This window comes from Cupressus sempervirens, chromosome 11 (genome assembly GCF_028749045.1).
Source record: "Cupressus sempervirens isolate cs-2001-9-10 chromosome 11, ASM2874904v1, whole genome shotgun sequence".
Lineage (NCBI taxonomy): Eukaryota > Viridiplantae > Streptophyta > Pinopsida > Cupressales > Cupressaceae > Cupressus > Cupressus sempervirens.
Genome location: NC_143128.1, coordinates 286,910,133 through 286,927,061, shown reverse-complemented (window position 1 = coordinate 286,927,061; position 16,929 = coordinate 286,910,133). Strand labels below are relative to the sequence as shown.

The window sequence follows — 16,929 nt, the reverse complement described above, 5'->3', positions numbered from 1 at the left end:
TGAGCCATCCTATCAAATCACAAGTGCATTTCTAGGACGAGAATTTAACAACAAAGTATGAACCATCTTTTAAGTTCACAAGTGCATTTCTAGACCAAAAATAATGCATTCACAATTATAATTTAGAACTATTTAACCTTATCCTCACTCATCACACCTCTACAACTATTATGCCATAAAAGAGGAACTATGACGCGTCTCTTGTTTAAATTGGAATCTGCGTCGGTTAAATTTAGGGCATTCAGAACTTTTTCTCACCCTGGCAGGATTTGATTTGATTTGATTTGGTCTGGGACGGGCTATGAGGCCGGGGAAAATAATCGGCCAAATAGCCAGTGCCACAGGTTAGGCCATAACTGTATTGGTGCTGATAAGTTCAGAGGGAAAAACGTTCGACTTCGACACAAGTGACTGGTCAGGAAGATAACCCGCACGCAAACTCTTCACGGCGATTTATAAATTTGTCCACTTATTCAGGGATGGAGGAAGAATCGGCAAAGAGAAAAGGAAGGCTTAAGGCTATGCGCATGGAAGCTGGACAGAGCAACACAGACCCAGTTAAAGAAAGAGAAAGCTCGCAGTCTGTTCCAGGGCTTCTTTCCAATCCTTTAATTGATTCCTCGGTTACACCCACATCTCACAACTCTACCAGGTTTGATTATTACACTGACCCACTTGCTGCTTTTTCTGGTAACAGGAAAAATGGAAGGACTAATCAAAATAATAGCAATACACCTAATACACCTAGGGAGATGATATCTCCTACCAATGGTTCTACACCCGCGGGATCCTATAACCAGATTCAAAATTTTCACTCAGGGAATCTGATGAGCCCTAGAGCTCGAGCGCCATTTGGGTCACCTATTTCCAATCCCAACTTTCCTTCTGGCCCTCAGCACTACGGTAGCCCTTGTGGGCTCTCTACTTCAAGCAATGAAAGCCCTCTGCCCATGCCTCCTGTTCCAAGATTCCATCACCCATCACCCCCATTATTGGGGCAGCATCAGCAGCGGAATCAAAGTAGTCCTCAACATAGGGGTTTATTCAATTCTAATAACGGAAGTCCGTTGCCTATGTCCCCAGGCCCAAGATTCAATACGTGGTTACAGCCATCACCACCTCAATGCGGCACACAACCTAGGCGGTTTCACAATTCAAGCAATGAAAGCCCCGCGTCTATGACCTCTGACGCAAGATTTAGTAACACCCCACGTAATGATAATTTTTGGTCACAAAAACCCTATTCTCAACAACAGTTTCAACCGAGTAACGAAAGCCCTGCGCCCTTTACACCTGTTCGATTCGTTCCTGCTTCCAACATGGATGGTTTTGGGTCACCTGAAATTCATTCCCAGCCTTTGCCTCCATCGCAGCAACATCTTCATCAACAAGATCAGAGTGGTTCACACTACAGCGGGCTTCCAGCTCCAGGGAGTTCGTGGCTCGATCCTCGAAGAAGCCCAGGTGGTAGAGGGAGCCCCTGTTCAGAACCCCATGGGAGGGGTAGTCCTAGCTACGGCTCAGGCGGAAAAGGTGCTTCCTGCTCCGATCCAAGGGGAAGAGGCTCAGGTGGCAGGGGACAAGCTTGGATGAATTCCAGAGGTAGGGGCGGCCGAGGCTTAGGAGGATCTCCCAGCCCTAATCAAGTGCAAGGTGGTCGGAGATATCGCGTTGATGTCTCTGCTCGTGAAAGACCAGATTTATTTGTTAAAAAATCCATGGTAGAGGATCCGTGGAAGAATCTTGTTCCTATACTAATCGATAGCTTGGCAGAAACTGGAATTAATGCTAAGATGTTTAGGAGCAAGGGAATTTCCTTTGATACAGATCAATCAGGATCATGCGAGTCTGGGTCAATTAGTTTGAAAAAGCCAAAAACTTCACAAATAAAAGATAAATTCCGATCTGGTCCAAGCCTTGCAGAATCTCTAGCTCTTGCTTTTTCTGATGCTATCAAAGATGAATCCTGCAGCTAACTGGTATGAAATTATTGTACCATATATATTTCTCAGAACTATTATCTTTTCACAAAAATGTTGTCTTGTCTAAAGCAGAGCAAATGATTATTATTGTTTGTTTGAATCATTATTGGTTCTCATATTTATACAAGAATTCTGCTTCTTGGGTCACCAGTAAATGCTGGTTTCCAATAAATGAATAGTCTTAGAGGTGTAATAACTGTATGGTTCTTGTGCTTCCGAAGACACTGATGAATTCTGATTTCTTTACTAATGGAAGCTCTGTGTCCGCATGTAATAATTATTCATGAGCAAGATTTGGTCTCGTCATACTAGAAGGTGCATCATTAGTCATGAGCAAATTTGCTGGTACTGATGGTTACCCAGCCTTAGAGGTGCTACATATTTGTGGCATTGCTGTTATCTGATCCTAATATCTTGCATTTTCATCAGCTTGGGCTATGCGTACTTATTCTTAAGTTACATGGATTGGGGCTCGACTGCTTCGAATTTATGCCTTCTTGTTTTATTGACTTTTTATAGTTCTTGCTCCAGTTGATGTGAAGATTCATGATTGATTGGAACATCGGCATTTGGAACTGTCTTGTGGTATTTGGATGAACATTGACAATGTGTAAATCATTCTACATCATTAGAAGCTAAGCACCATGCTATGCCTAGTTGAGACATCAAAGCAAGATTGGTTAGAGGATCACCTCATCATCAACGTTGTCTTAAATTTTTAGAGTTAGAATTTCTAAACTCCTTATCCTTTGTATTTATTTGGTTGGAAGTGATTGAAGTAGTTTAAGTCAAGTATCAATTGAATGAATAATGTAAGTCCCTTTGTGATAACCAACATACCACATCATAATAAATTGAGTGAAAACCCACAACTAAGAAGGGAATGAGGCTGTCTCATTTTGTCACAAATCTGGATACATTGTTTAGCATATGAGCAATCCTTGTTCAAGAAAGTGTTGAAAATCTGGTATTTCATCGTGGAATATTAAATCTTTGATTTTATATGTTGTAGTGGAACAAAACTCACATCAACAAAAGCACCCTAAACCAATGAAGATGAGTGGATCTGAGATAATGCATGCTACACCCCAAAAAGATGAGGCACCATGGATTAACCATGCCTAAAAAGGTAAGGTCAGGTGGACTTGAACATAAAACTTACATTTATAAATATCCCACTTAAAATAATACAATCCCATGGGGGTTAACCATTAAATACTAAAACATTAAAGCTGTCATTCATGCTTTTCAAGTCCACGTAGAGGGGTTGATTTGACCAAACTACTAATGAATGGCAGTTGGTGGATTTGGTTATACCCCAAATTGACAGGGCCAAATTGGAATCTCGGGAAAATTTGGCAGATAACATAATAAATATCATAATCACAAAACTTACTAAATATGGTTGCATCCTCAACTAATACAATCTAGGAAATTCGACCTAAAAAAGAAGAGTCAAATGAATTTGGTTGGAATTCAGATGAATTTGGTTGTACACTAGATTGGCAATTCCAGATGCAAAAGTTCTGTGGAAATTTGATCGTATTCTGAATGAATGAGGTTGGGTGGACATGACGGTTATGATTAACAGATGAGGCCATGAGGATTACACCATAATCACAGTAGAGAAGGGTCAGTGCAGGTATTAGGGGAAATTTGATTGTGTTCTAAACAATTTAATTCAGTGCAAGTGTGTTCATTCACTGAACAATGACAAAACCCAAGCATTGGTTTGTACCTTCATTGTATGACAAGAGGTGTTGTTCATGAAAATGTCAAATAAATTTAATAAATCATTTAACAGATGTAAAAATCTCATGAACATGGTGGACAAAACCGTTAGAGATTATCAAAGATGGGAACTTGGACATCTAGGTCTGACAGAAACTTCCTTGGAATCAAACTGTGAACCTCCGCAAACACTGATTATTGCAATGCATGCACCACACAAGTAAAAAAGTGCAAATTTGTGTGCGCCGTATGGAGAGCAAGGGTATATTTATTATAGAGAGGATGGGGAACCCCGAGATTATCATAGTTTACACAGGTCAAAAATACTTTATGAACGCTTATAATCAGTGCAGAAGACTTTGTTCTTGCCTTGGGTCCAGGACTCAATCTCAACGACAAGTGTAGTGAAGGAGCCATAGATCGCAACAGTGGCAGCCAAGCCAATTGGAGGAGTGAGAGTGGGATTGCTCAAGCTGATGGAGGTGATGTGAGTGTGGATGGACACCACTTCCAAAGGGCTTTACCATTCTTGAGGCATGCGAGCTGGCAGGCTCAATATCTTGCGCTTTTGTTCTGATTTGATTTTTTGTATTGAAATTATAAATTGAGTTTAAAAAAAAATCCAAGAGAATTTCTATTGTGAGTTCTTGGTCCGAGAATACTTAATTTTGGAGTTTAAAGTATATTGGCTTATTATAATTTATACTTATTATAATTTATTTGTAGTTTGAGTTTTACATATTGATTGTTTAGCATTAAATTGTTTTAAAAAGATACTTATGTGGATGTTGCTGGGTGACCACTGAGAAAAAGACATGATATTCATCCCATCCCAAGTATTGCTTGTCGTCATGCAATGTTGACCTAATTTATCTCACTTTTTGTTTTATGCAGTTGATGCTTCTTGATCCTGGGTTCCACTCCTTCCGTCCAATCAACCTCTGCTTGGATGCTTTAGAACGTGATTTCTAGTCACTTGACTCTTAAATAATTCTTGTTATGGTTGTGACTGTCTTATCTATCTGTTTGCTTACCGCATGGTTCCATGCCGGAATTTCGCACATCGTATGAATCTGCTCACTTCTTTCCTTCTCAATATGACCAAATCTTGAGCCTTTTCCCCCATACATGTTCTTAACAATGCAGCAAGTGTGAAAAATTTAACTATTGCAGTCACTGATTATTAATCTCCTATCATAAACGATTATTAAACTGCTGAAAATAAATTCTCAGCTAATATCAAAAAATAACACAATTGCAATTTCACTTATAAAATACGGAAAGAAATACGCAACACAATGAACACAATATTTTCGGACAAATTGTCCTTGGAAAAACCCCTAAGGGAAAACTAGTTCTACAGATGAGGAATTATATTAAACTTCAGCAAATCAAGAGATACAAAATTCCTTGCCTCTCACTGGCAGAACTCCGACAACCTCCCAATTTATCTAGCTGATATTCCCCACTGCTATTCCCGCGCTAACACTGCGCCCTTGCTAACACTGCAAGACTGTTTGCTAACACTGCAACCGTTTCTCCAAACTTCTTATTCTCCAAATGCCCCCTAGACCCCCTTTTATACTACTCTCGTTGGTAAACCAACGGCCGAGATTGATTTACAATCGACGGTGGAGATATAAAACAACTTACCAACCCTAACAAAATTGGTTTCTAGTTGCTTCTAAAAGAAGTCAATTATTTAATAAATAATTGTCCTTGCTCTAACCAATTTGTTAGCAAAAACAATTAGATACTAAATAATAGCATATGGACAAATAGCTGTCCAAGCTAACAAAACTAACACTCCCTCTTAGCGAGGAAGCTGCTCTGCAGGACACCTAACTTATCTCTGAAGAAGATAAATTTTGCCTTCCCCAATGCCTTAGTCAGAATGTCTGCTACCTGCTCCTCTGTAGGTATGTATTGTAGCTAAACAACTCCCCTTTGTACACAATCTCTGATGAAGTGATATCTGATATCTATATGTTTAGACCTATCATGAAACACTGGATTCTCAGACAACTTGATGCAACTCTGATTGTCACAATGTATCACAGTAGTCTTAACCTTCTGACCAAACAAGGCTACTAACAACTTTCGAAGCCATATAGCTTCACATGTTGCCATGCTAGCTGCTATGTATTCTGCTTCTGCTGAACTTAGAGCCACAGACTTCTGCTTCCTGTTGAACTAAGATACAACTCCTGATCCCAAGCTGAAACAACACCCTGAAGGGCTCCTTTTGTCTGTTGTACTTCTTGCCCAATCTGCGTCAGTAAAGCCTATCAACCTGATACCTTCACCTCGAACATATCTGATCCCATACTCGATTGTACCATGCAAGTAACGTAGCACATGCTTAGCCGCTATTCAATGCATTCTCTTTGCTTCAACCATGAACTGACTAAGAGAGTTTACTGCAAATGCTATATCTGGCCTAGTATTGACCAAATACATAAGTGAACCGATCAACTGTCTATATAAAGTGAGATCTACATCCTTCTCCTTAGATGTATCTACCTTCCTCCAATTCGTGATCATGGGTGTAGACATGGCTTTGCAATCCTCCATCCCGAACTTCTTCAAGATTTCAATGCAATATTTCCCTTGACTAAGGAAAATCTCTTCATCTGTCTGCCACACTTCCATGCTTAGAAAGTAGTGCATAAGTCCTAAATCCTTCATCTCGAACTCTTCTGCAAGGTTCCTCTTGCAATCCACTATGAGCCCTAGTGAACCTGTAAGAAATAGGTCGTCTACATAAAGAACAAGAATGAGAATCTCACCCCCAACCATCAAGTAGTAGAGGTTAGCATCTGCTTCACTCTTCACAAAGCCCATTTTCTGCAAGTATGTATCAATGCGCTCATACCACGCTCTAAGAGCCTGTTTGAGTCAGTACAATGCTTTCTTCAATCTGTACACGTGGGTCTCTTTGCTGTGTGCTACAAAGCTTTCTGGTTGTTCTATGTATACCTCCTCCTTCAACTCACCATTAAGGAATGCTGTCTTGACATTCATTTGATGGATTTGCCATCCCATCTGTGCTGCAAGTGAGATTACAGCTCGTATAGAAGTATACTTAGCAACTGGAGCAAATGTCTCCTCATAGTCTATTCCCTCTTTCTGAGAGAACCCTTTTGCCACAAACCTCGCCTTGTATTTCTCGATGCTACCATTTGCACCGTGTTTTATCTTATAGATCCAGCGTGATCCAACTACAGCCCTATCTGTTGGTCTAGGTACTACCTCCCACACATCATTCTGCATAATTGAAGAATATTCCTCAACCATAGCATCTTGCCATACCTGATGTTCTGTAGCTTCCTGATAGCTAGAAGACTCACTATCTACCAATTGACTAACTAATGCCACATAGTCATTGAACTTGGCTGGTTGTCTTCGCTGTCTAGTACTCTTCCTAGGTGCTCCCACAAACTCCTGAGTATCCCTTTGTGTATCTAGAACCACATGGTTCCCACTGCCAACTGTAGAGGATGAAATGTCAACCTCTAAGTCTTCTAGATGCATTTCCTGTTGCACCTGTTGCTCCATACTCTATGAATCTTCACTAACTGAGTCTACACTCGTACTGGTAACTGTACTTGAGCTTTGTTGCTCTTGACTTGGTCTTGGAGCTTCTGTTGGCTGCTCACTTTGATCATCTGTTGGCAAATCTCTGGATCTCCTGAATGCCTTGTCGTCCATGAACTTGACATCCCGTCTGACAATAATTCTTTGTCCCTGGAATGAAAATCCTGTATGCCTTTTGAGGTCTCACTGTACCCAACAAAGTACCCCCTCTTTGCAGTCTGATCTAACTTTGTACATGTATCTCCAGGAATATGGCAATATGCCAAACTCCCGAATATCCTGAAGTGACTAACATCTGGCTTCCTCCCTGTAAAAGCCTCCTTTGGTGTAATCTTCCCTAGCACCTTGTGTGGAACTCTATTCTGGATGTAGACTGCTATATTACATGCCTCTGCCCATAGGTAACGGGGCATGTCCTGGTCATGTAGCATAGCTCTTGCTGCCTCCGATATAGAACGGTTCTTCCTCTTAGCAACTCCATTCTGTTGTGGATTGTAAGGAACAGTCCATTCTCTCTTGATTCCTTCTCTGGTGCAGAACTCTTGGAAGACATTTCCTTTGTACTCGCCTCCATTGTCTAACCAAAGAACCTTTATCTTCTTTCCTGTCGAGTTCTCCACAAGATCCTTGAATTCTTGGAATCGACTGAAAACCTCATCCTTAGTCTTCAAGAAGTATATCCAGGTCTTTCTAGAGAAGTCATCAATAAAAGTAATATAGTACTCATATCCTCTGAGAGATTTCGTCGACATCGGTCCACAAACATCTGAATGTACTAGATCAAGAACACCCTTAGATCTGGTGTCACTCCTTGGAAAAGATGCTTTTGCAAACTTCCCCAACACACATCCCTTACATACATCGTCATGCTCTGTGCTCACCTCGGGAACACCTGTCACCGTCTCACGAAACAATCTAAGTGCTCCATGATGAATATGGCCCATCCTCCTATGCCATAGCTCTCCAAGATCTCTAGGATTACTGTTGCTCATAAGTGCCTTAGGATTATCAAACTGCAATCTATAAAGGCGACCACTCCTAACTCCAATAGTTATGGGTGATTTCCAATCCTTGTGCTTAATCAACACATTTGTCCCTCTAAAGAGTACATTATACCCCCTATCTTGAAGAATAGATACAGAAATCAAATTCATACCTAAGCCTGGCACATATAACACATCATGAAGTGGAATTATTTTTCCATTCTCCCTCTGAAACTGAACAGTCCCTTTCCCAACAGGGTTGAGTTTGGACAAGTTTCCCATAGAAATCTGGATATTGGTGTCCTCCTTGTAACTGGAGAAGTACTCTCTGACTCCTGTCATATGAAATGACGCCCCACTATCTATATACCAAACACATTGTGAGGTTGAGCTAACCATACAAGCTATGAGTGCAAACTCATCTTCCATTCTACTGGAGAGTTCTTCCGCACTTGCTGAAGCTGCCACTTGCTTTTTACCCTTTTTCCTCTCTGGGCAATCACTGACATAGTGGCCAAACTCGTGACATCCAAAGCACTTGACCTTAGAAAGGTCCTTCTTCTTCTCACTTTGTGAATTTGATCCTTTGCTAGATCCCTTCTTTGCTTTCCCTTTACCTGCTAGGGCAACATTCTCTTGTTCCACCTCATTTTTCTGACTCTTGTTGGCCCCATTGACAAGACTTAGTCTAAACTCCTCCTGAGTGAAATCAGTGCATAGTCGATCCCAACTCAGTAAAGTATCTCGTCCACTGACAACTTGAACAAAGACACTCCATTGTTTAGTAAACCCATTTAGAGCTATTCTCACTAGCTCGTCATCACTAGGGCTATCTCCAACAGCTGCTAACTCATCCTTGACAAGTCTGAGCCTGGTGAGGTAACTTGTGACGTCTTCTCCCTGATTCATCCGGGTATTCTTTAGCTTCTCTGTGAGAATCAACTTTCTATTGGTGGTAGCATTTTGGTATAGATTCAGAATGGCGTCCCACATCTTCTTCGCTGTATCTAGCTCCAAGATATGTCGAACAATGTGATCCTTGACACCATCAAGGATTATCCTCCTCGCTTTGGCATCATCCTTCTTATATGCTGCAAGCTGTGTTGCATCTGTTGGTACAGGTACAACACTGGTAGCATAATCCTTGATACCATTCTCTTCCAATAATAAAAAAATTCTGGCCTTCCAAACACCAAAATTTGAGGCACCATCCAATCTATCCTGATCTCTCAAACCAGCTGAAGCCATCTCAAGGGTTTAAAGCAATAATAAATCTAAAATATCAAAATTTCTTTCCTAGGGAAAAACTCTTCTACCCTTAACAGTGCTCCGATACCATGTGAAAAATTTAACTATTGCAGTCACTGATTATTAATCTCCTATCATAAACGATTATTAAATTGCTGAAAATAAATTCCCAGCTAATATCGAAAAATAACACAACTGCAATTTTACTTATAAAATACGGAAAGAAATACGCAACACAATGAACACAATATTTTTGGACAAATTGTCCCTGGAAAAACCCCTAAGGGAAAACCAGTTCTACAGATGAGGAATTATATTAAACTTCAGCAAATCAAGAGATACAAAATTCCTTGCTTCTCACTGGCAGAACTCCGACAACCTCCTAATTTATCCTGCTGATATTCCCCACTGCTATTCCCGCGCTAACACTGTGCCCTTGCTAACACTGCAAGACTGTTTGCTAACACTGCAAACGTTTCTCCAAACTTCTTATTCTCCAAATGCCCCCTACACCCCCTTTTATACTACTCTCGTTGGTAAACCAACGGCCGAGATTGATTTACAATCGACGGTGGAGATATAAAACAACTTACCAACCCTAACAAAATTGGTTTCTAGTTGCTTCTAAAAGAAGTCAATTATTTAATAAATAATTGTCCTTGCTCTAACCAATTTGTTAGCAAAAACAATTAGATACTAAATAATAGCATATGGACAAACAGCTGTCCAAGCTAACAAAACTAACTGCAAGAAGTAGATTACCAAGTGTAATGTCATATCTTGAACTTGTTGGCACATTGTTTGAATATACTCTTTGTTCCTTTAATGTCACCAACTTTTGTCTTCATGATTTATAGTGTGAGGTTCTGATTAAAAAACAACTTTCTTAGGAATTTTTTGTTTTTTAATCAGATTTCACTCCATTCTTATGATATTTCTTGTAGTATGAATTCCAGGTTTCACGTCACATAGCATTTGACCCTAAGCCCCTACAGGAATACACAACACCTGTGAGAAGATATGATGTCATTCTGTATTGATCCTGAATTATCATGGGAAGATGAAAAGCAGGCAAGGTGTCACAATCTTCTATTCTTTTTGTTCCTCTTTCTTGACAGGGAAAATTATGCCTGATTTCTTTATTGATCTTAGGAGAATAAACCAAATTAGCGGGGATATTTCTTGACTTCTTATTAGAGCAACATTTGCTGCAGCAATCCAGTAAACATAAACAGAAGTACCTTGTTCATGTTGGCCAGGATGACAAGGAAAGTGTGTACCTTCAAAAACATTCTTAGAAACTGAAATAAGCATCTCAATCAAATCCTCAACCATAGACAACAGTTTTCTATATTCCAAAACAAATGTCTCTTTGATGAAACTTCACTTGATATTGAATGGCTTTCCAATGATCCAAAGTTCAAATGCGCTGGCATAAACACATCCATGGTTTCACGTTTTTTTTCTAATTTGTACATAGCCAGATTGTTTCAACTGTGTTTTATTTCCTTCTAAAACAATTCTATAATACGCTAATTTAAAGCATTGGTTCTATGGTTTCACTTTTATGATTATCTATGGCCTTTTTGTATATTGTTATTCCTAGTGTTAGATGCCTATTTTTTAGTTCTCGTAGAGAGATTTTGAACTGTGAAATGAGTTTTACGTTATCTTCCTCTATCTGGGAAATTTTCATATTGAAACACCCCTTCAGTTTTCATTGTATTTGAGACCATGCCTTAATCTTTTAGCCACCTTGATAAAATCACCATATTAGTGTTATTTGATTTCCACAATCCATTAGCAATATCAGAGTTTTTCTAGAATTTGATTTTTGTCTAAATTTTTAGCATCAACGTTTCGGATCACACACAGCGATCCATCATGATGATGATGGATCGCTGTGTGTGATCCGAAACGTTGATGCTAAAAATTTTAGACACAATCAATTTCTAGAAAAACTCTGAAAATCACCATAGTTTCTGGATAGGATCTCCTTATATGTATTAATGGTTTCCCAAGCAATCTGTTTGCTGGTTTATCTTCTGCTCCATGTGGGAATTTACTTGGTAGAATGAGGAGTTTTTTTTAATTATCTGAAGAAATCTGTAGGGATTCTGTCCTTGCTGCTTCTAGCAGTTATTTGATTTACTTTTCTGTAGTAGCTAAAAAAATCCAGTCATCTATCATATTCCCCCCTTTTGTTGTTTACACTTCAAATTCGCTAATTATTGGGTAATGGTCCCCACAAATAGCTTTGTTGTCTCTAAATTTTCTTGTTGATTAGGACTAAATCTCTGTGTTAAATCAAGGCGGTTGGCTAATTAGCTTCTGAAAAATTCTTGAAATCTTTTAAAATTCCAGTTAGACGAGTTTGACAGATATTGTCTTAGTCAGCAAACTATAACACCTGAGTGAGCTGCTCATTACATTTTCTTGAAAGTTTGTAAATTCTTAATAAATATATTTGTGTGAATCATGCAATCATTATGGTCCATTAGAGATCATATTTATTTGGAGTGTGCTATCAAACAGTTCATGTGCCTTGTTTATACCTTCACATTTGCATCCTTGCTCTCTATCCAGGGCTATTTATGAGAAGAAAAATCAATTTTCCATTATCATTTAAATTTTAATGGATCTCTATACCCTGTTCTGAAGTTCCCAGTTTTCAGTCCATGAGATCACATCCTATTTGAGTCATTCTACTAAACAATTCATGAACCTTGTCTATGCTTCCTTGTTGTGCATGCGTCTATCATTTGATTTTAAACAATAATATCTAACAAAACTACCTTCTATTATGTTTTCATGGATCTCCATACCCTGTATGAAAGCTGCTTTCAAAGGCTTCTGGAAATATATGCACTATAAATTGGTCAAATAATCTTTATATGGATGAATGCTTGTACATTTGTGAGATTTCTTTGATAGGGTTAGCTCTGGGTATCATTTTCGCTCAGCCACACAATAGAAATGGTATGCAAAAATGAACCTCCTAGAGGACTACACCCTCCATGTATCCATTGAATAGAGGAATCTACTTTCTCAGAATGAGGGGATTCTACTTGATTCTTGCCACCTATGTAAATTAATGTTTATGTAGGAATCAAACACAACAATTAGTTGAATAGTGTAACATTACTGTTGTGAAAACTAGGATCCTGCCCATGAAGCTGCATATTTCGAGGAATCATACCACGAACTGTCAACCACAAGAGCAATGAAGAACAATGAGATCAAATGTGAAAGCTTGCAATGCAATGATATGAGTTGCTATAGAATTTATTTGAATGCCCATAGAAGACCAATGGGTGAGTACATAATATACTTTACACCCAAGAGACTACAAAGTACAAACACAACCAATATGGGATAAAGTTAGAGAGTAAGTATAACTACCCTGGTACAAAATAAAATATTATATATTTTCAACATAACTTAAATAGGTTTTATTGTGCTTTTCTGTCAAAGTAGAAGACTGTCACAAACTAGTATTTTAAACCTTACAGAAGCTAGGGAAATAAAATAAATTTTAATAAAATGTAATAATGACTAAAAGTTAGAAATCCTCACCACCCACCATAACATGCAATTAAATATTTTGTTAAATCTGGAATGACTCCCTAGTGCAATTCTTGAGAAATAGTTCAAAGCTGAAATTAATTTTTGCTTGTTTTACTGCCAATGAAACTGCAGTCCCTGTGCTCTGCACCATTTAAAGTTAAAACAGCTAATATAATTTATTGTAAAGTTTGATTGTAGTGAGACATAGTTACTCCACCCTGGGAAGGGGGGAGATCGGAACGGGGGGACAAGTTTTTGGGACGGGGGACAGAGGGGCCTTAATTTGGGGACAATGGTCATTGGTGGGAACACGGAGGTTGTATGTACTATGTATAATACTTAAAATGCTAATTATGAAATGGTGTATTGCAATATAAGCATAGTTACACCATCCTAGGGGATGGGAGACGTTTGAACGGGGGGACAAGTTTTTGGGAAGAGGGGCCTTAATTTGGGAATGACGGGAGGATCGGGGGACGCAGGGGAATTGTATATACTATACATATAGTACTTAAAAAGTGCTAATTATGAAATGGTGTATTGCAATATAAGATATAAAGATGTAAAAGAGTAAATATTTGAACCTTGCATTGAATTGGAACATTGAACATTGAACATAAATAGTTGAATAAGCAAATAGTCTTTACTAGGACGTCCACCCATCCTCGGTGGAGGTGGCAAAATTTGGTGGCGCTGTTGGAGACGGGGGAACAGAGCCCCTGGTGCATCCGTCTGCCAGACGTGGAGCAAAGGGTGGGGGGGGCTTGATATGAGAGGGCATTTGCTTTTCTCTACCATTGCGGATATGTTTGTGTATCAACTAAGAAATTAGATCCCAAAATGTACAGCCAAATGCTACTCTTTACATTAAATAACAAGAATTTTCATTCCTAAAAAATTGACATTTTAAATATTTTTTGAAAACTCAAAGAAAGCAACCTCCATCGAAGAGTGTCTTTCTTTAATTAAACCATTAAAATCTCGTAGGAGAACTTGTTTTCATTTGGGTGGGTCAACGAAATGTGGATGGCTTGCAAATCGTGGTATACTTAGTTCATATCATAATAATTTTCAGTGGCTAAATGTTTTCGAATTTTCCATTTTACTACAAATTTACGCTTGGCAAGGTACCGGTCCTCATATTCATCCAATTATTGTTTGAGGTTTGCAACTACATAGGAAGGGAAATAATTATTATGAAGAAATGAATCTTAGTACATGGTTTGATACACATTCATTATAATTAGTAGTCCCCGTCACACTCTTGGCTTAAAAAACATTTGTGAACATTTTCCTATTGACAACATCAACAATATAATGTAGGAATAAAAGTATCATTTGTCACTATCATACATCATTGTAGAAATAGCTCTCAGAAATAAATGGTAATGATAGACCTTGTATATCATTTTGTTGGCTAAAAAATATAACTGTGATAGATTGATAAGAGTAATTTATCATTTTGAATGATAAAAACTATAGTTGTAGTCATCCTTAATTTGGAAAACAAATAGATTGTTGGTTTAAAAACAGAGACAATAGAACTCGATTTTCTAATTTCATTTTCTGACTGGTATTTTTTTATAAAATTTAATAATGTTTTTGTTTGCAGTCAAGTTCTAAAATGACTTTTGGTTTAATTGCAGATTGAGAGAAATAGTGTTGTCTGTTTATTTTATCTGAATCTTTTATCAAAAATCATGGAAATTGTTTCCTATTTTATAAGTAGTAATAGCTAGTTCTGTAGGTTGCCTTCATTAAAAAATCCCAAATGTGTAAAGCCTGTCTATACAAAACAATTTAAAGAGCTTTGATATGTAGTTAATTTTATAAATGATTTCATGTCACGTTTACTGCAGTGTTTCAGAAGCATATGGAGATTTTGATTAATGATTATATTATTGTCCCATCATTATGTTGTTGTAGATCTTGTATATTTTTTGGTATGTGAAGCTACATTGAATCAAAACAACTAATTTGTAAACGCTCAAATTTCCCTTTAATCACTGCTAATTTTCCATGTATTCGGTAGGGACTCAAGCTACAACACAAGCCTTATTTGTTTGAATTTTACTTTGTTTGATGGTATAGATCATGATTTATATGATTTCAATAAAACAATTCAGCATAGTCAATACTTATAGATGTATGAACATTCTTATTTTGGCTTGGATCTTTTGTACTGTTGATGTCTTCTAATGCTACATTTTTGTGGCATAGTGAAAATATCCTAACCCTTAGCAAAATTACCACATGTTGAGAATCATATTAGAAAGATTAGTTGTAACTAATCCATTGGTTTCTTTAGTCTGCTAATGCAATCGAGCTATATGTGTGCATTTCACGTCCTCTGCAAGCATTAGATAATAATAAAGCCACCATTCAACCAAATAAAATAATACAAGACAAGGAATTGATGCTCTGACTTTTTGTATTGGGCAAGCCAATAATCAAATTGATATGCATTTTGGCCTCACTTATCTTTATTGATTTTCAAAACAGTACATGACTATTTTTGTAACATTGTATCTTCAGGCAGTCAGAAATAACAGTTTCAAAAATGCCTTTTAAATCCAATTATGGTACTCAGAAGGATCTTGCTCTAAACAATGTGATGAGATTTAATGTGTTGTATTGATTTGAGTCCCAAGGTGTATTGTAATTGAATAGAATTTTCCAAATCACGAGAAAGGTTGGCAGGGGTTGTCATTGCATTGAAATTTTTTGTTACAAATTAGAGTCGTATATTAATGCGAGGAGAGTTTGAGCTGCCTTCGAGTTCAAAGATGCACTACACTTCTACTAAGGAAACAATCAACACTAACTCACTAGCTTGAATCTCTAGAAGTGATGTTTGGATCTGATCAAGTGTTATACAACCTAAAATAAGGTTTATATCATTATTTTATGAGTTATTAAAATTGTATGATTTTCCATGAACTAGCCTTTTAATTTGAAAATTAAGGATTTCTAGTGAAAATTTTAAAGGATTTTTAATGAAATCTTATTGTTGGGCCAATAGGATTTGGAAAAATGGTTATATATTGCAAACAAATTTTATTGAACCCTATTTTATATTGGTTATATGATGTAGTGCAAGGCAAGAGAATCTCCAAAGGAGATGTCCTAGCCACCAGCAATAACTACACAGTGGAAACACAACACAAGATAACAACAATGCAAGATATAATACCAAATCACAACTCTTTATTTATAAAATAACTGTTTACATGCAATATGCCTGGCTGTAAAGTCTTCCGAGCTAGGGCCAACTACAACAACAATTACAAAAACAATTATGCAAGATCCCTCAAGGCCCAATTCAAATCATATCCTAACTAGCCCAGATCTATAACATAATAGCAATTTGGTAGAAACCTCCAAAATCTCAACTTGTGCTTGCAAGCCACCAAGCAACCTTCTTATTTCAAAATTGCAGCCACTAGCTTTTTTCACAAACTCGCAACTCCACCACAATTCTGTTGTAAATTGCCTCACATTCGATGCTCTGTTCATAGACTTCAGAAAAATCGCCCTTAAGCTACTCTCCAGACTCACTCCTCCGAAATGAATGAATTACTCCATAAATGAATGACTCCACAAGATCCCCTACTTATACCCAAATAAGCCACAAGTCGGCCTAGCAATTACAAATTAAATAAACCTCCTTGCATTAAATGCATATTTAAGCCACAAGTCGGCTCACAACAAACATTAAATACAAAATGTTAACCCTCGTGTTAACCTATAATTAACATGCGATAACTACACAAATTACTTAGGAGAAGCTCCAAGTTTACAACCAAGATAAAATGCACATA

The 16,929-nt window shown here is 37.8% G+C and overlaps 1 protein-coding gene across 3 annotated transcripts; it reads left to right on the top strand.

Moving 5' to 3' along the window:
* Positions 1–208: 208 nt before the first annotated feature.
* Positions 209–11,093, top strand: SIC (hydroxyproline-rich glycoprotein family protein). 3 transcript variants are annotated; one of them, XR_016358464.1, is made up of 3 exons: positions 209–1,979; positions 10,498–10,612; positions 10,756–11,093. XR_016358464.1 is itself a non-coding variant. In XM_089808751.1 (2 exons), exon 1 carries the CDS (start codon positions 480–482, stop codon positions 1,974–1,976), a length of 1,497 nt encoding a protein of 498 aa, XP_089664877.1. In that variant the 5' UTR covers positions 209–479; the 3' UTR covers positions 1,977–1,979; positions 10,498–11,093. The 3 variants fall into 3 exon arrangements, 2 of the variants coding, with proteins under 2 accessions (XP_089664877.1, XP_089664878.1); XM_089808751.1 differs by having other exon boundaries at positions 10,498–11,093; XM_089808752.1 differs by having other exon boundaries at positions 10,486–11,093.
* Positions 11,094–16,929: the final 5,836 nt, after the last annotated feature.